The 17,943-nt window shown below is 38.3% G+C and overlaps 2 protein-coding genes across 2 annotated transcripts; both read right to left on the bottom strand.

Annotated features, from left to right (window-relative positions):
• Positions 1-2,403: 2,403 nt before the first annotated feature.
• Positions 2,404-4,455, bottom strand: LOC104448702. The gene is made up of 5 exons (XM_010062586.3): positions 3,849-4,455; positions 3,615-3,692; positions 3,394-3,493; positions 2,976-3,109; positions 2,404-2,843 (listed from the first exon to the last, which is right to left on the bottom strand). The coding sequence occupies exons 1-5, from the start codon at positions 4,215-4,217 to the stop codon at positions 2,598-2,600; spliced, it is 927 nt and encodes a 308-aa protein (XP_010060888.2). The 5' UTR covers positions 4,218-4,455; the 3' UTR covers positions 2,404-2,597.
• Positions 4,456-7,291: 2,836 nt separating this feature from the next.
• Positions 7,292-9,413, bottom strand: LOC104448701. The gene is made up of 5 exons (XM_010062585.3): positions 9,281-9,413; positions 9,131-9,191; positions 8,608-8,934; positions 7,784-8,124; positions 7,292-7,647 (listed from the first exon to the last, which is right to left on the bottom strand). Exons 1-5 carry the CDS (start codon positions 9,359-9,361, stop codon positions 7,429-7,431), a joined length of 1,029 nt encoding a protein of 342 aa, XP_010060887.1. The 5' UTR covers positions 9,362-9,413; the 3' UTR covers positions 7,292-7,428.
• Between the last annotated feature and the right edge of the window lie 8,530 nt (positions 9,414-17,943).

The following is a 17,943-nucleotide window of genomic DNA, read 5'->3' as shown; positions in this document are numbered from 1 at the left end:
TTTTTGAAGTATGAATTTATTTGATGTAATTCATGAGCTTTTTCTATATATTCATTTTAGTTCATAAATTATATAAAAATATTCAATATTATTCATAAACTTAAATTGATGAAATGATTATATTAGATATCATATAATTTATTAAACAAATTAAAAATTTATGAATTATATTATACTTTGAGTTAATACGCTTAAAAAACCCCAAACCTATAGTTGTGACAAAATTTACCCCAAACTATTTTTTTTTTTCCATAAAAACTCAAAACTGGTACACCTGTGACAAATTTACCCCAACTGATCATAAAATACCTTAAACCGGTACATTTATGACAAATTTACCCCAAACTAATTTATTTGACCATAAAAAATCCCCAACTGATAAATTTGTGACAAATATACCCTCCACTAAATTAGATTAATATCACCAAAAAAATCACAAAAATTGTAAACTATGACAAATGGAGCGTAAAATCCCAAATTGGTATATCAATCAACCGTCACGTGTTATTTAACTTAATATTTTAACGGTAAAATTTAACAAAAACTAACTGAGGGTAAATTTGTCACAAGTATACCGATTTGGGGTAAATTTGTCAAAAGTATACCAGTTTAGGGTTTTTTGTGGTCAAAAAAATAATTTATGGTAAATTTGTCATAAGTGTACCAGTTTGAGATTTTTCAAGATATTAACACTTATACTTTTGGTCAAAGTTTAAAGATCATTTATATAATTATATGCATTACTTATATCTTGGAATTGAGAACTAAATTAGTTGAACTGATTCTCGAGTAAAATCGGCACTTCCCACTTGAAATTGAAGAATCGAATCGATTCTAGACAATTGTGGGTTCTTAGAACCAAATTTGGAATTGGCTTTGAACCAATTGTTCCAAATTGGTTTGGTCCAATTTTTACGCTAGACCAATTATTTCAATGTTCATCGGGACTCATTGTAATGATTTCAAGCCATCAAACCATATTCTTTTTTGGCCAATTTTCTAGGTTCAATCGAGGAATTTCTAAAGTAATTTTTGTCGGTTGATTATGAGGAGTGATGGACATATCACAGTGTTTCATTTTAATTATGACAAGTGATGACATCACACAGCATATTATAGAAGTGCCCTAAAAAAAAAAAAATCAGGCAACCATATGATTTTACTGGATTTGTTTGTTTTTCTTATGGGACATATAAAGCTTTCTTCACATGGTATGTTTAACAAGTGCACTGAAACCTTTCAATAAGATTATTAATTTATTGATTAATTACGTTGGGGACCTTTTGCATTACTCAACTTTAAAACATAAGCAATTAAGCATAAGCATTGCCAGTTCCCTCTCTAGGCTCTTAAGAGGAAAAGTTAGAATTTTTTTTTTTTTTTCAACTGAACTAATTCTTAATTAACTGGATTTGCTATAGAACCTTTTTTTTTTTTCCATATTTTCTAATCTTAGTATCAAAACTAGACCGTGCACTTTGCACTCGAGACACCTCACGTCCTGGGTCACCCTCTTCTTCAATTCTGTCAGCATCGATTTTCATCATTAGCCGTCTTCTCCAATGGTCACATCAGTCCATTGTGTAGCATAACGTGCACAGATCATTTTTTTTAAAACTTAATTGATTTCTTCTATGCCTCGAGGGAAAGTTGTGGATTACTAGGATATTTTCCTTATTTCTGCATATCTTTGATGATTATACGCATATTTACATGTCAATTTATAATCGTGCATAAATCATAATTGATTATTTTATTATTTTAGATGATCATCTAGTAAAAAATAAAATCATATATTTCTCATCTAAAACTTCTAATAAAGGTCTTGAGAGTGAAAACAAAACAAGCGAATCATAATAGGGGTGCTGGGCAATTGCGGCAATTGCAACAATGAAACAAATCGTAAGAAGTCTTGAAATTTGTTAATGTATTTTTAATTGAAAGGTTTTAACTATACATATATATGAGATGTATTCTTTTATTTAATCGAATTCTAACTTAAATGCATTGTGGAGGATGACTTTAATCGATATCTCACCTAACATGCTAAGGTGGAGGATGACTTTAACCGGTGAATCGAATTTTACCTTAATATGTTGTGAACGAAACAGAAAAGTAAAATAAAAGCACTCATAAATTGCACACCAGTAGTAGGCAATGCCTAAACTGATATTTTTTTTCAAGAGTGACTGGTTTACTCTTTTTCTAGAATCATTAATTTATGGATTAGTCTTTAATTTAGCGACTTGTTTTTTCTTTAGGTCATTCAACCGTTCTATGAGAAAAATGTCCAAGAGAGAGAGATCGGTGACTTTTTCCACTTTCTTGCATAGATCAAATCGGATGGAAGTGACGGAACAGGAAGAGAGACATGGTCACAACAATTCAAGATCTCTATGGCAAAATTTTCGTCTGAGCATATTATCAATATCATATGGGCAAAAAAATCACATCGCCCTAGAGAAGAACATGTTTACAATTCCATCATAAAAAAATGGTTAAAAAAATGGAACACATGAAATGAAAGAAGTGGAAGTCGCATGTGCCTCCTCAAAAGGGCTTGTTCTCGACATTGACCATCAAGATATTTGAGTCCTTTACAGTGGTCTCTTCTCCGTTGCACCATTAGCGGAAGAACTGCCCAGAGAAAGTCTCGAGAGGAGGAATATACAAGCTGAGGAGAGGAATACGGCTCCCGCGAAACAGGCGAGATCCAAGCAGGTCTGGACGGGGACGCTCTTGAACTTATCCAGCACCCCGACTTGAAGTATCATCATCATCGCATGCCCGATCCTCGACTTGGCCTGCGAAATCGACTGCGCCTCGGCCCACGGCGGAACCTTCTGATCAAGCAACATCAAGAAAAAAAACTTTAATTGTGTGATTCTGTCGTCAACAATGGATACCATCACCATCATCATACGTAATATCTTGTTGGAATATATGCTCGCGAATGGAGAGGATGGAAAGCTCACCGTCAGATAGTAGAGGCCGAAGAGGTTGGACCCGGAAAGCCACGGCCCTCTCTCTCGTTTGGCTTGCGACCCGACGAACATCACGTGCAAGCTAACCCCGAATGTCAGCATTGCCATTCCGACCAAGAACATATCTGCGTCGAACCCCAAACAGATCAACAACTATGGGTCGAGAACATGGCAGAAACGAACGCAAACATCGATCGAGTGGTATAATGCCAGATCCCTAGCTATAGTCCGTTTATGAAAACATGTGCATATACAGATGTAAGAACTGGTAAACCCATTTGCTCATTAAATTTATCACTTTTGTGAAGTTTCAGACCAACAAAGATGTGTATCTTCGCCTGCATGCATTTCAATAGCCATCGATGGCATGTGTAACTCGACTAGCACCGAATGATAGAAGAGAAGATACCTAAGCCTTCAACAAGCAGCTGCACCACGTGCCCTTGATGGGACATCTGCGACATCGACTGGAAGTACTCCATGTACGACTCGATAATGATGAAGCAACCCTGCAACAAGATCGGGAACCCCTCGTCATCTTTCAGATCGATTCGGGATGAAGGAAGCGTGTGGAAAGGAACTGGTCAAGTATTGCATGATGGGAACTAGGAGGCGTATGTGCGTTATTACCTCCAGAAAACACAGCACCGAGCCCAGTAACGATCCCGCAACCGCGAATAACGTGAAAAACCGGCAGTCGACTATCGCCTGCAAGAAATCACACCCAATTCATTAAGGTGGGAAAGAAAGGATTCCAGATCTATGTCATCGTCACTTGTTACTTCTGATGTACATAGCAAGATATTGTGTAAGCTCCTACGTTGTACGAACTACAGGATTCAAATGAGAAGCGGGGTCAATTACCTTCTCAAGAAGACACTGGACGTTTAACCTCTTCGGCCTCCTCTTCACAGCCGCTCTCAGAACGACCAGCGCGGCTCTCAGGGAATTCCCAATAAACAAAGCCAAATCCATGGCGACGCGAAGCATTCGAGGCTCGGCCGTCATCAGTCTCTCGGACTCAGCAGCAACCGCCGCGGCCTTCACGACCACCTTCGGCGTTCTCTTGCGAGCATCCTCTCTTTCGAAGCCGCTCCTTTCTGCGCCGCCCGACGGAGCCGCCGAGCTTAAGCACCCTACGGTCGTCCTTGCCGGCGCAGCAGCAGCAAAAGACCGCGACCCAGAAGAGGAGAAAGGCCCGACCGGCGTCCGTAAAAGTCTAGCGGTCGCCATTGTTCGGGATAGCCTGCTTTGAAAGGTCGCTTCTAGGTTTGGTCTAAAGGTTGATTACGCCAAAGGGTTTATTTATATAGGAAGGAAGGCGCGGAACGTGGTGGACGGGAGGGAAGATTCGAGGCATATTTAGCACGCAGTGTGCTTGTCGCTACATGCAGCAGAAGAAGAAGAAGAAGAATATCAGAGCCTGTGCTTGCGTCGCTGTTTCGCTTTTCCTTGGGGAGGCGGGTTTCGGTCTACCTTTGAACAGTCGACGGTGAACCAACGGAGGCACGAGGCCCATGACTCGCACGTGGCTCCTTCGCGCTTCCCTCGACGCGTGGGGCCCCGTGCATTTTAGACCCGGACACACGGCGGCAGGCGTCTTTCGGGGACTTCTTCGCGAGAGAGCGAGAGAGGACGGACGAGCGGAGTTAAGTTTGGCTGCCGTCGAGGAATCACGGACGGCGCACGTGGGAGCGCAAGAACGACTGAACGGGCAAAAATGTCCCACGCCTTCATCGTGGCCGAGGCTATTCCCATTTCCAGTTCTCGCTATTTATATTCTTAATGACAAAGAAATAGTTATTAGAAATCTTTAAAGCAATATAAGAAAAATAGAACGTGCCCAGAAGAGAGTCGACAGCGGTACGAAATTTTGGTGTGAAAGTAAGTATTTGTCGAACCCTAAGCTTAGATTTTACAAAAAATTTCAGTTCGACCCTCATACGTTTCCACCTCCATGTGCATACTAATAATTTATTCAGAATATTTCAAAAAATAAAGAATTTCCGCTTTTTTTAAAAATTGTAGAGGAAAAATATGCAATAAACAGGCCATAAAAATTTTTTTAAAACGAAAAATTCTAGAAGGAACAGTTGGAAAGGAGATCTTTCCATCCAAGAAGCAGCCAAAATGCCAGTGGATGCGCGCGTAGAAATGGCGCGCCTTCTCCACCGTTCAGTAAAACCTCATGAGCTCATTGAAATTGCTGACTCCAGCGATGATGTGTAGGAGACTAAAATCGCTACGTAGCCACGGCCCAAATTAGTCACGCCACAAGACTTTCGCTACCAAGCGCAAAATCCACCGTTAAAAAGGTCGCGTTACATTCCAAGAGGTCAAAATTTTGAATCATGTCATAAGCGAATTTCTAACCAATTTGTACTTTACATATTTGCTAACTCATTTGAAAAGATTTTCAAGCTCCTGATGTATAGACTATGATGCCAGGCTCATAAATCTACGAATAGACTAAATAATTACGACTCAAATCGAATATTCTATAGCGAGTGTAAAACCCTTTAAATAAGATCTAAAGATGATAGATGGGTCATCCACTTTATTTAGCTCGGGCCATGACAATTAAACCATGTATCCTCCAAACTACCATCTCATCGCCCATCCATCGGCACATAATTTTCCCAATAATCTGTTTCTTTAGTGTACTGGAATCTTAAAGATGAAAGTTGAAGCTTGCGATACTAACACTCGTATCTTATATTTGTCTGCTAAAGGTGCGTTTATTTGACAAAAAATCAACTATTTAAAAAATGTCCTTGAGAAAATGATTCAAAAATTCAATCGACCAAAAATATTTTTAATAATATCAATGCAAATGAAAACGTTTTTCCACTATTTCATTTTTGTAAGCAACAGAAATGATAAATTTCATAACATTATTTCCAAAGCATTGATTTTCCGAGGAAGAAAAGCATCGTAAAGGGTACGATTTACTTAGAGCCTTCGACAGAAGGGCAAAAGACGCATTTCATTCCACACGCACATGGGATGAGCCACTAAGTAGCCCCACCAAACAAAGGGTTCATTCATTATCATCAAGGACAGTTGCTAGACGGTTGAACAGAGTGCCAACAAGGCAGTGAACATGGACACCGAGATGAATCCAAATGGTGAAACTCCAATTTTCCAAAACACCGTGAACATCGTACTCATGTGGAAACTGACAGGAACGGCCAACGGGCGAAATGCCAACATTTCACGGTACTCTACTATCTTGGCACTCATGAGCAACGGGCGGCTCTACAACTGAGAGAACTCCAATGCGGTGTATAATTGCAGCACGCAATCACAAACATAACCAAGTGAATAACTGAATCTCACACAATGTCCTCGAGAAGTAGATCAAGCCTCACACCCTATTCCAACATCAACAGCTCCATGCAGCACCCACTTTACACAATGGGTAGGGGTCCATGGTAAGACTAATGGAATATTTTGATGGAACTTCACCAAAATACATCAGGCTAGTTCATCTCCAATGAGTGGCTAAAGACACCTTCTCCTCATAATCAACAACATTCGATGACTCTCATCTTATAATTTGCTTGCAGCAAACATAGACACACAATAGAATACTTTGGCTAGTCGGCGATAATTTTGTGCTGTCATTTTGGTTCAGCAAGATTTGCAAAGTTCTTGACATCGAATCACACAACAAAAACATTTTACAGAAGAAAGCAATTAATATCATAGCTGCGAAATCATGCAGAATGATCATGGTCACCCCAGTTTAACTTCATGGCAATCATAAGCATCCAATAGATTTTCCAATAGGTAATTACAAAAGGTTAAATGATGAACGCCTAGGTCAACTCAAAAGCTGAGGCAATCTAATGAGCCATATAAACCAACAGTACGTAAGTTATTTTCTCCCTCTAACATCTAGAATGACAAGATGATTTGGGAGATTCCATGCCACTAAAACGTATACGACCTATATAATGTCATAGTTGAGAAGCATACTTTAGATACTTTTAAAACAATGAATGCAATGCAAAAGAAAATCTTAACATCACGACCAGGAAGTAACATAGGTGTCAAAGAAAAAGATATCAGAACACAGAAACACCATCTACTTTCGGAAGCAAGAACTAAACAGGTTAACATGCCGAAAGCATTGTGAAAAGAGATGAACCTAGGCGCCAGCACGACAGCTAACTCTGATGCACGTGTTCGATGGCTACAGCTTTTGTCCTTCTAGAGTGGATAATCTTTCTAATGCTGGAGTGACTCATGGAGCAAGGATCACGTAACAAATGTTGACAAGAAGTAATGAGATAAACGAAAGATTGTGTGAACTCTGAGACTACCCTACTCATGTATTCCACCAAGTACATAAGAGTAACAAAACATGGAAAGTCAAAAGTTATTTATGTTGCCAATGGTTCAAGAACATGACAAAATATATACAGCATCCCAAGAAAAACTAATAGTTCTCTGATACAGGTCTAGAAGGAAAAAGCCTCAGAAGAAATGTAATCAGGGACCAAAGGCACAACAAACCAAGGATTTGGAAACTCACAATTGTGGCAACCAGGGCACCACTTCTGTCAAGCACTTCTGGAGATGTGGGAAGATCTTTCATCGCAAACATTAGCCGCTCAATGTAATGAGCAGCTTTCGTTAGCTGATAAAATCTATACACCTAAAAAATTAACACAAAATCAGAATGCATACAACCTCTGTCTTTGTGGGTGCAACACGTGTTGCGCATGCATCTGTGCAGGTGTACACGTACTCCGGTGAGAGAGGGAAAGAGAGGGGGAGAGAGCACTAAATACCTCAAAAAGTATAGGGACCAGGGGCCAACATGATGACCCACTCTTCTCAAGACTCTTCTCAAAAATAAGTTGAGCAAGGCATCCAATGAGAAAAGGAGCTACTGCAATAAGGGATGGCAGACCAACTACAGGCCAAGTTATGTACACAGTGAATACCGGGATGACCACCTTGAAACCCATTGTGAAGAAAGCAGAACTTAAGTATCCTCTAAGTCCTGTAATGAGACTCCACCTCTTTGGACTAAATTGGAGATATGGTCTTTGAACACGATCAGTTACGAGCAGAAAGGTCATAAGACCGAAGTAAAACATAGCATCAAAAGACAAAGAAGTTACGATTTCTGCAAAAGCAAAACAATATTAAGACAGTTCATATGTGATTCACAAAAAAATTCCTATTTGGTGATAAAGACAATTCCCATGCATTTATTCCCTTCCCAGTTCCACCAATTTCCCATTTGAGAGACTACACTAATCACGAGACTATTTTTCAAATTTTCTAGCATCAAATAAGCCTCGTCAAAGCATAATATTTACTCTTGTAATCACTGTATGTTGAAATTTGAACAGCAAATAGCATTAATAGGCCTGTCTAAAAATAAGAATCTGACACGATAAACCAAAGGGTAATGACGACTATTAAAAAAGAATATGTATATCAAGGCCTGCTTCTTTCTGGGGCTTATTTTCTGCATGACTGTGAATCCACTTGATTTTCACCTCAGAGTTTGACAAGCAAGCTTTCTTCTCTCTCTTTTTTTTAAGCAGACTCCAGTTACAAGCCAAGCAGGCATAATCAAGGGTGAATTTGAATTAAACGATACCTACGAGAGTTTCATTCTTCAAGTAAGCCTCAACCGCATTTCCAAGAAAGAACTGCGGAAGAATCAATGACGAAATCAAGGCAGCAGGGGCCAACAACCATAGATATGACCCCTTGTCCTTCTCAAAAGGAGCGGACTCCAATTTCGCTTCTTCAACCAGCTGGTGAGTCAACCCATGGAATGACACAGAACCCGACTTTCCTCTGAAAGGTTCCACCCCACCGGCACGACAAACCACCAAACCCGCGCCACGCCCTCTACTCACGCACAGGGTAGCTCCCCTGCCCAAGCCATCCTTCAAAACCTCCTTCAATCGTGGCATCAAAGCTGATCATCCATAACTCTAATTAGAACTTCTAAGAATCACCAACTCCCCATTTGAAACTAAACTCGAATATCAAACGCGAAAGAAACTCAGTCCTATGAACTCGCAATGCAGTGACCTCAGCTCAAATAAAACTCGACAAAACCGCCATACTCAAGGGAAAAAATAAAAGGGTGTGCCAGAAAAGAGTGAACATACAGGTCGGTGTCCTCTCAACGCAAGCTCTTCGGTCCGTCGACCTTATGCTGCCCCCATGAATCTGGTGGAAAGCATTCCAGAGAACGGCGTCAAAGAGCAGTTCAAATTACTCGAGAAATAGATGATTCATTCGCACGTGTATATACTTACAGAATGGCGACAGACAAGGCGGTGATCGAACAGCTTGGGCTTCGGGGCGGAGATCCCCAGACAAACCGACTGCATTTCCATCGTCGAGCGCAAGAAGAGGAGCTCCAGCCAGGGGTTTTAGGAGATGGGTTTCGAGAATTAGATCCGTTCGTCACTTCGCACTCGGCTTAAACCCTAGGGACCTGAGGGGTCCAACCAGGCTTCGACACGTGGCGTGTCGGGCCTACGTGGCCTTTTGGTGATTTCGGCCCCGCGAAGGCCCGATGGCCAAACGGGCCTAGACGGGCCGTGGGGTACCACTTTGGACTCTGCATTTTTATAATTGTTTTCGGCCCAAGAAGTTTGTATTTCGTAAATTGAGCTCCCAGGGATTGGCTCATTTCTCTTTGTACATTGCAAGTGGAAATCCTAATGACTTCCAAGAACTTATCTACCGAGTGAATACCGGTTCCGACAATCTGAAATTTGAACCTACCCTACAAGCCTTCAGAACAGTCAGTTTCACCAGTTTCAGTGCACCCCACAATTTACACTGCCCTGTACTTCAGTAACAATCTTTTTATTTAGTTCAACACTGCACAAATCTGTTGACCGCTAACCCGGCTCGGTATTAAATCAAGCGCGTCATTTGTATAATTGCATAGTCATAGAATAACCATAAATAGTTTTAATCTGTCTACTTCTGAAGTGTATTCCATAGCTCCCCTTTTTTGGAGAGTATTCACTACCTGGACCCAGAAGATGCTTTTTGACCAATAGCTATATAAACACACGTTACATTTTGTCCTTGCTCATGTCTTGTCTATGAATATGAGAGAGGAACAGACTCCATCGAGCAAGAAGAGCCAGATAGAGAGAGCCAAATGGAACCGACAAACCTAGGAGGCATGTTGGTACCCCCGCACCTCGTAGTTCCAGAAAATTCCTATGATTTAAGTGAAAAAAATTTTAGGAAAAGAAAAGTTTATATACGCTATTTTAATGAAAAATATTGTGTCTACTAGTTAAGCCAGAATTTCGATCCCAATTCCATAATCTTGATCCGCCATAGTTAGCTGAAAATTTCGTGCATTCAAACTTGGAAAGTGGAACATGAAAAAAAGAAAAACTTGAAAATTGAAGTGTAAGATAGAAAGATCAAAACTAATAAATCAGATAAATAATTAATTAATATATTTTGCTAACGAAAAAGAGTGTCTTGAGGCCTCTTGTTAATTAATCAAATGAGGAAACATTGTGATTTCCAAATCATGGAACCCACCCCATACTCACGATGGCAAAGTTTGTAGTGCGAAACCAACCTTTGACATTTAGGGCGCGTTTAATAACGCTTCTATTCTGAGAACAATTTTTAATCGAAATAATTATTTTTATTTTGTTTCTAGGAACAATTTTTAAGCATTTTAAGTCATTTGGTAACTATCCAAAATTTCAATTCCTGAAATAAATTACGTCTAGTACCGTTCTCAAAATTTCTACTTCAAATCATTTTTTAAGTAATTTTATTTTTTTCTTCTTTTATTTTTTCCTTTCTTTCTCCCCTTCTTCTTCTTCAAGGTGGCCGGTGACCTCACTAGAGTGTCGTCGGTCCTCCCGAGGCCATGCCTCGTCGACCGAACCTCGTTGGCAACTAGGCGAGCGACCTCGCCCAAATTTGCAAGGCCAAGCTCGCCTAGTCGCCAACGAGGCTCGACCTCGCCGGGCCATTGAGAGGTCAGCCTCACCCTGGTCGGTGACATCAACCTCACGGTGCCCCGATAGCTGGGAGAGCTCGGCCTCGCCAAATTTGAGCTCAACCTCATTGGAGCTCGTCAAACCGATTGATGGCGACTGGCAATGGTAGGCGGCGGACGGCAAATGGCGGTGGATGGCAAAAGCAGTGGCAACAATTGAAGAAAAAGAAAGATGGAAGAAGAACAAAAAAAAAGAAAAGAAAATAGAGAAAGTGCTTGATTCTAGAATTATTCCAGGAACAAAGAATCAACTTTTTTTTTTATTTATCAATTCTATTCCAACTCTACTTTCGGGAACAAAAAATAGAAAATTGTTTTTGGGAACAAAATTTTTATCAAACGCATTTATGTTTTAAATCTACTCACGGGAACAAAAGAATAGACATTTTCACTATTGGGCAAGTTAACAAATAGGCCCTTAATGTTCATCATGTGATCTAACCGACCATGTTGGTTTTATAGTTCAATATCCATCATAGATTCCTTGTCAATGTTGATGGAACCAAAGGAGGCCCGAGGAGACCTATTAAATTGGGTCATAAATATATTTTTTAACCCATATGTGATGAAGTAAATAGATTTTAAATTAGTTATATTCAATGATCGGAGTCACGAACGAGTTAATAATGGTAAAACCTAAAATAAAATACAAGTACTAAATGGGCTCGCAGTTTAGAGTGTAAGATAGAAAGATTAAAACTAATAAATCAAATAAATAATTATTTTAAGTATTTTGCTAATAAAAGAAAGTGTCCCGAGGCCATTTGTTAATTAATCAAATGAGGAAACATTGTGATTTCCAAATCATGGAACCCACCCCGTACTCACAATGACAAAGTTTGTCACGCAAAACCGACCTTTGACATTTAATGTCCATCATGCAAATCATGGAACCCACCCCATGTTGGTTTTATAGTTCAATATCCATCATAGATTCCTTATCAATGTTGATGGAGCCAAATGAGGCCCAAGGAGACCTATAAATTGGATCATAAATCAATTTCTTAACCCATATTTGATGAAGTAAATAGTCACATGAATTAATTATATTCAATAAATGGAGTCATGAATTGGTTTATAATGGTAAAACCTAAAATGAAATACGAGTGTTAAATGCGCTCACAATTTACTTAAAATTGAAGTGTAAGATAGAAAGAAGAAAACCAATAAATCAAATAAATAATTATTGAGATAAGTGCAATATAAGTCTTAAAACTTGTAACGAAAATATGATTGAGTCTTAAAACTTACAAAAAGTATAATCAAGTTCTAAAACTTGTCAAATTGGTTTAATGGAGTCCTAAAGTTAACAACATCAACCTTTTTAATGGAAAATATTGACGTGACGCGGACATAGCATTTAAAATGTTTGTATTTTCCATGTGGATTAAAATTATTTTTTATTTAAATTAGATTTAAAAACTAGAAAAGAAAAGTTAAAATTTATTTAAAAAACAAAGCAGTTCAAAAAAAAAAAAAAAAAAAAAATGGCGGCGCTTCCTTCATCGCCGCCCATTGCCAGAGGGGCCGCCGACCGCTGTCAACCCCTCTGGCGATTATTTTTTTTGAACTTTTTTTTTTTAAATAAATTTTAGTTTTTCTTTTCTAGTTTCTAAATCTAATTTGAATAAAAATAATTTAAAAAGCCATATGGAAAATAAAAATTAATTTTTAAATGCCACATCAGCATTTTCTGTTAAAAAGTTAGGCGGTGTTAACTTTAGGACTCGATTAAACCACTTTGATAAGTTTTAAAACTTAATTGCATTTTTTACAAGTTTTATGACTCAATTACATTTTCGCTACAAGTTTTAAAACTTCTATTGCACTTATCCTATAATTATTTGAAGCATTTGCTAAAAAAAGAAAGTGTCCCTAGGCCACTTATTAGTTAATCGAATGAGGAAACATTGTGATTTCCACTCATGGAACCCACCTCGTACTCACGATGACAAAGTTTGTAATACGAAAGTGACCTTTGACATTTAATGTCCATCATGCAATCTAACCGACCATGTTGATTTTATAGTTCAATATCGATCATAGATTCCTTGTCAATGTTGACGGAGCCAAATGAGGCCCAAGGAGACCTATTAAATTCGGTCATAAATCAATTTCTTAACCCATATTTGATGAGGTAAATAGTTATATGAATTTGTTATATTCAGTAAAGGGAGTCACAATGGGTTTATAACAATAAAAACCTAAAATAAGATGTGAGTGTTAAATGGGTTAACTAATAAATTGGATAAATAATTATTTAAAGTATTTTGCTTTAAAAAAAAAAAGCATCGTGAAGCCACTCGTTAATTAATCAAATGAGGAAACATTGCGATTTCCAAATCATGGAAAACATCCCGTACTCACAATGACAAAGTTTCTAGTGCACAACTTACCTTTGATATCTAGGGCATTTTTGGTAACCACTCTATTCTCGAGAACAATTTTTAATCAGATATTCAAATCCGGAATAATTCTTAAACATTTTAAACCGTTTGATAATTGTCTAAAAATTTTATTCCCGGAATTAGAATTGCATTTAGTACCGTTCTAAAAATTTCTAATCCAAATCATTTTCTTTTAATTTTTTAATAATTTTGTTATTTTATTATTTTTTCTTCTTTTCTTCTTTTCATTTCTTTATCTTCTTCTTCTTCAAGGTTTGTCAGTTGTCGGCCTTGGGATGACCGACGACCGGCCAAACAAGGACTAGCGACCTTGTCGGAGCATCACCGACCCTCGGCGAGGCTGCGCCTCGTTAGCTGAGCCTCGTTAGCAGTGGGTGAGCGGCCTCAACCCAAATCTAGCAAGACTGAGCTCACCCAGCAGCCAATGGAGCTCAGCCTTGCCAAATCTAGATGAGATCAAGCCTCGCTAATGGCTGGGTGAGCCTAGCCCATTTAGGCGAAGCTTACTGATGGCCAGGGGAGGCTCGCTTGGCCATTGGCAAGGCTCAGCGCCCAACCAGTCATTGGCGACCGGCAATGGTGGACAGTGGCGACGACGGCGGCAATAATTGAAGAAGAACAAGAAGAAAGAAGAAAAAAATAAAATAAAATAAGTTACCTTGATTCTAGAATTGTTCTTGGGACAAAGAATCAACTTTTTTTTTACTTTACGATTTTGTTCCAAATCTATTTCTGAAGACAAAAAAATAAAAATTTGTTCTCATAAATAAAAATTTTACCTAACGAATCTTTATTCCAAATCTACTCTTGGGAACAAAAGAAAAGAAATTTTCATTGTTTGGCTAGTTGCCAAACGCGCCATTAATGTCCATCATGCAATCTAACCAACCATGTATGTTTTATAGTTCAATATACATCATAGATTCCTTGTCGATGGAACCAAACCATGCCCCAAGAGACCATTAAATCAGGTCATAAATACATTTCTTAACTTATATTTGATGAAGTAAATAATTGTATGAATTAGTTATATTCAATAAATGAGGTCATAAATGGGTTTATAATGGTAAAACCTAAAATAAAATACTAGTATTAAATGAGTTCATAATTTACTTAAAGTTGGAGTGTAAAATAGAAAGATCGAAACTAATAAATCAAATAAATAATTATTTAAAGTATTTTGCTAACAAAAGAAAGTGTCTCAAGGCCACTTCTTAAGAAGCTATTTGTTTTTACTCTAAATAGTGTATGATTATGTTCTTTTGTTCCTCAAAACAAAAAAAGAACATAAATCCAAAAAGAATATAAACCCGTTTGGTAAAAATTTTATTTATGGGAACAAAAATTTATTGTTTGTCCCTAGGAATAGATTTGAAACATAATTAAAAAGTAGAAAAAAAATAACTTCTTGTTCCTAAGGAACAATTCCTTTTTTTTTTTTCTTTTTCTTCTTCCCCTTTCTTCTTCTTCCTTTTGGCTAGTCGTCAGCCTTGGCTATAGTCGACGACCAGCCGGACAAAGGCCGGCAACCTCACCGAAGTGTCGCCGACCCCGGAGACGTTGAGCCACGACGAGGCTCGTCGGCTCGAGCATCGCTGTGGTTGGGCGAGGTTCGACCTCGCCTTGGCTAAGCGAGGTTGACCTCGCCCAGATCCGGGGAGGTCGAGCTTGCTTAGCTACTAGTGAGGCAAGCCTCGTCGGGCCACCTCAGTGCTGCGTCACCTAGCGGTGGCTTGACGAGCTTGGCCTCGCCAAATCTAGGCAAGGTCAACCTCACTCAACCAAGGTGAGGCTCAGCCTCGCTAGGCCACCTCCAGGTCGGCATCGCCTAGTGGTGGCCCGGCAAGCTCAGCCTCATCGGATCTAGGTGAGGTTGACCTCGCACGGCCTAGCTCGCTTGGCCACCGACTACAAAGAAGAAGGAGGAAGAAGAGAAAAAGAAAAAAGAGAAAACTAAGAAAAAATATAATAAAAGTATTAAAAAAATTAAAAGAAACAAAAGAATTTAAGAATCTTACCAAATGCATTTTTATCCCGAGAATATAAATATTGGATAGTTAGTTAACGCGTTCTTTTGCTTAGAAATTATTCCAGAGAAAAAATCGTTCCCCTAAACAGAATAGTTACCAAACGCACTCTAATTAACCAAATGAGGAAACATCGCGATTTCCAAATCATGAACCCATCTTGTACTCATGGTGACAAAATTTGTAGTGCAAAACTTACCTTTGACATTTAATGTCCATCATACAATCTAACCGACCAATTTTATAGTTCAATATCCATCATAGATTCCTTGTTGATGTCGATGGAACCAAATGAGGCCCCCAGGAGACCTATTAAATTAGGTCATAAATCCATTAATTAATCCATATTTTATTAAGTAAATAGTTATATGAATTAGTTATATTCAGTAAATGGGATTATGGATGGCTTTATAATGGTAAAACCGAAAATAAAATACGAGTATTAAATGGATCGTAATTTACTTAAAATTGGAGTATAAGATAGAAAGATCAAAACTGATAAATCAAGTAAATAATTATTTAAAGTATTTTGCGAACAAAAGAAGGTGTCCCAAGGCCACTTGTTAATTAACCAAATAGGGAAACATTAAGATTTCCAAATCATGAAACCCATCCCATACGATGACAAAATTCTTTGACATTTAGGCTCTATTTGGCAACTTGCCAAACAGTAATAGTTTATATTCTTTTGTTCTCGGTAGTAGATTTAGAAGATAAATTCGTTTTAGTAAGATTTTTGTTCCCGATAACAAATTTCTATTTTTTTGTTCTTGGAAGTAGATTTGGAATAGAATCGAGAAGTAAGAAAAAGTTGGTTCTTTGTTCTAAGGAACAATTCTAGAATCAACCAACCTATATTCTCTCTTTTATTTTCTTTTTTCTTGTTCTTCTTCCCTCTTTCTTCTTCTTCAACTACCTCACTACTGTCGTTGATGTCTTCGTTGTCCACTGCCGCCACCATTCTCCACCCACTGTCACTAGTCACTAGCGACCGATTGGCAAGCTTGTCGAAGGCTCGTTAGGCTAGGGCGAGGTCTGGCTAGCTCACGATGGCCAAGCAAGCCTCGCCTGGGCCTCCCCTGGCCACTAGTGAGGCTCTACCTCACCCAACTGCCAACAAGACGCGGCCTCACTAAGGGCGGGCGACACTCTAGCGAGGTCGCCGACCCTCGTCTAGCCGATCGCCAATCATCCCAAGGTTGGTGACCAATAGACCTTGAAGGAGAAGAAAAGAAAGAAAAGAAGAAAAAAGAAAAAAGTAATAAAATTATTTAAAAAATTATTAAAAAATGATTTATATTAGAAATTTTCAGAACGGTACCTAATGCAATTCTATTCAGGGAATTAAAATTTTGGACAATTACCAAACGATTTAAAATACTTAGAAATTGTTTCCAAGAACAGAAAAAAAAATCATTTCTAATCAGAAATTGTTTCCGAAAACAGAAATATTATCAAATGCGCCTTTAATGTCCATCATGCAATCTAACCAACCATTTCGGTTTTATAGTGCAACATTCATCATAGATTCCTTGACGATGTCAATGGAACCAAATGAGGCCCAAGGAGACCTATTAAATTAGGTAATAAATCCATTTATTAACCCATATTTGATTAAATAAATAGTTATATGAATTAGTTATATTCAATAAATAAGTTCATGAATGGATTTATAATGATAAAACCAAACATAAAATATGAGTATTAAATGGGTTCGCAATTTACTTAAATCCAATACACTTCAATGACTCTCTCTCACCCTAACTCATCTTATGCTCCCTTACTCCACGATCTCACCTCAATTTAGCTATAAATTTTCCTATATTTGAATAAATATGGAAGTATTTTTAGTAATATAAATTAAGTTTGGTATGAATCGGGTCTAATATATGTTATTAGATTTGTATTTTATAGAAATAGGTCAAAAAATGGTTAAAAAAGTCCATTTGGGTCAAATTATTTATTACCTATCATGTATAGACTCGAAATACATGTGAAAAAAGCTTTTACCTTTTGCTTATAGAAATCTTACTTTGTCAAGAGAGTCAAGCTACACATGGGGAGTGCCCAGTGGAGTCAATGGACGAAATTTATCGAGCTTCATCGTAAGCTTTCTTTCAAACGAATCTATGAATTCCCACTCGATATCTTCCTTTTCACTTTTTTTAATTTTTAATTTTTATTTCACCCAAGCAGCAACTCGAATATATTTCAATTTTTCTTTTCACCCAATTCGTGCCCGTCCCCACCCCCCACCAAATGAAGTCCCGCTGGCGTTTGCTGTTTGTCAGCATCTCTCTTGTCTGCAAGACACACGAAAAAGCGCAGGCAAGATGCCACTGTCGACCGACACCAATGGATCGCGTTAGAAGAATCCTAACATCCATCGATGATATTTTTGAAATCTACTTCTGTAGTGTCCATGTTAATGATTGTGCTTCTGACCCGGTGCAGTGCCACTCCCTCGGGAATTATCTATTTTAAAAAGGAAAAAT

The sequence above is a fragment of the Eucalyptus grandis genome, chromosome 6 (genome assembly GCF_016545825.1).
Source record: "Eucalyptus grandis isolate ANBG69807.140 chromosome 6, ASM1654582v1, whole genome shotgun sequence".
Taxonomy (NCBI): domain Eukaryota; kingdom Viridiplantae; phylum Streptophyta; class Magnoliopsida; order Myrtales; family Myrtaceae; genus Eucalyptus; species Eucalyptus grandis.
The sequence above is the reverse complement of the archived record's forward strand: the minus strand, read 5'-3'. Positions and strand labels throughout refer to the sequence as shown.

Coding starts and splice junctions, on each gene's coding strand:
- LOC104448702 (XM_010062586.3), bottom strand. CDS start 4,217: ATGGCGACCGCTAGACTTTTACGGACGCCGGTCGGGCCTTTCTCCTCT. Junction 3,693..3,848: donor TCCAGTGTCTTCTTGAGAAG/GTAATTGACCCC, acceptor GATTTCTTGCAG/GCGATAGTCGACTGCCGGTT. Junction 3,110..3,393: donor GCTGCTTGTTGAAGGCTTAG/GTATCTTCTCTT, acceptor GGTTCGACGCAG/ATATGTTCTTGGTCGGAATG.
- LOC104448701 (XM_010062585.3), bottom strand. CDS start 9,361: ATGGAAATGCAGTCGGTTTGTCTGGGGATCTCCGCCCCGAAGCCCAAG. Junction 8,935..9,130: donor CGTTGAGAGGACACCGACCT/GTATGTTCACTC, acceptor ATGGATGATCAG/CTTTGATGCCACGATTGAAG. Junction 7,648..7,783: donor TGGTCCCTATACTTTTTGAG/GTATTTAGTGCT, acceptor TTAATTTTTTAG/GTGTATAGATTTTATCAGCT.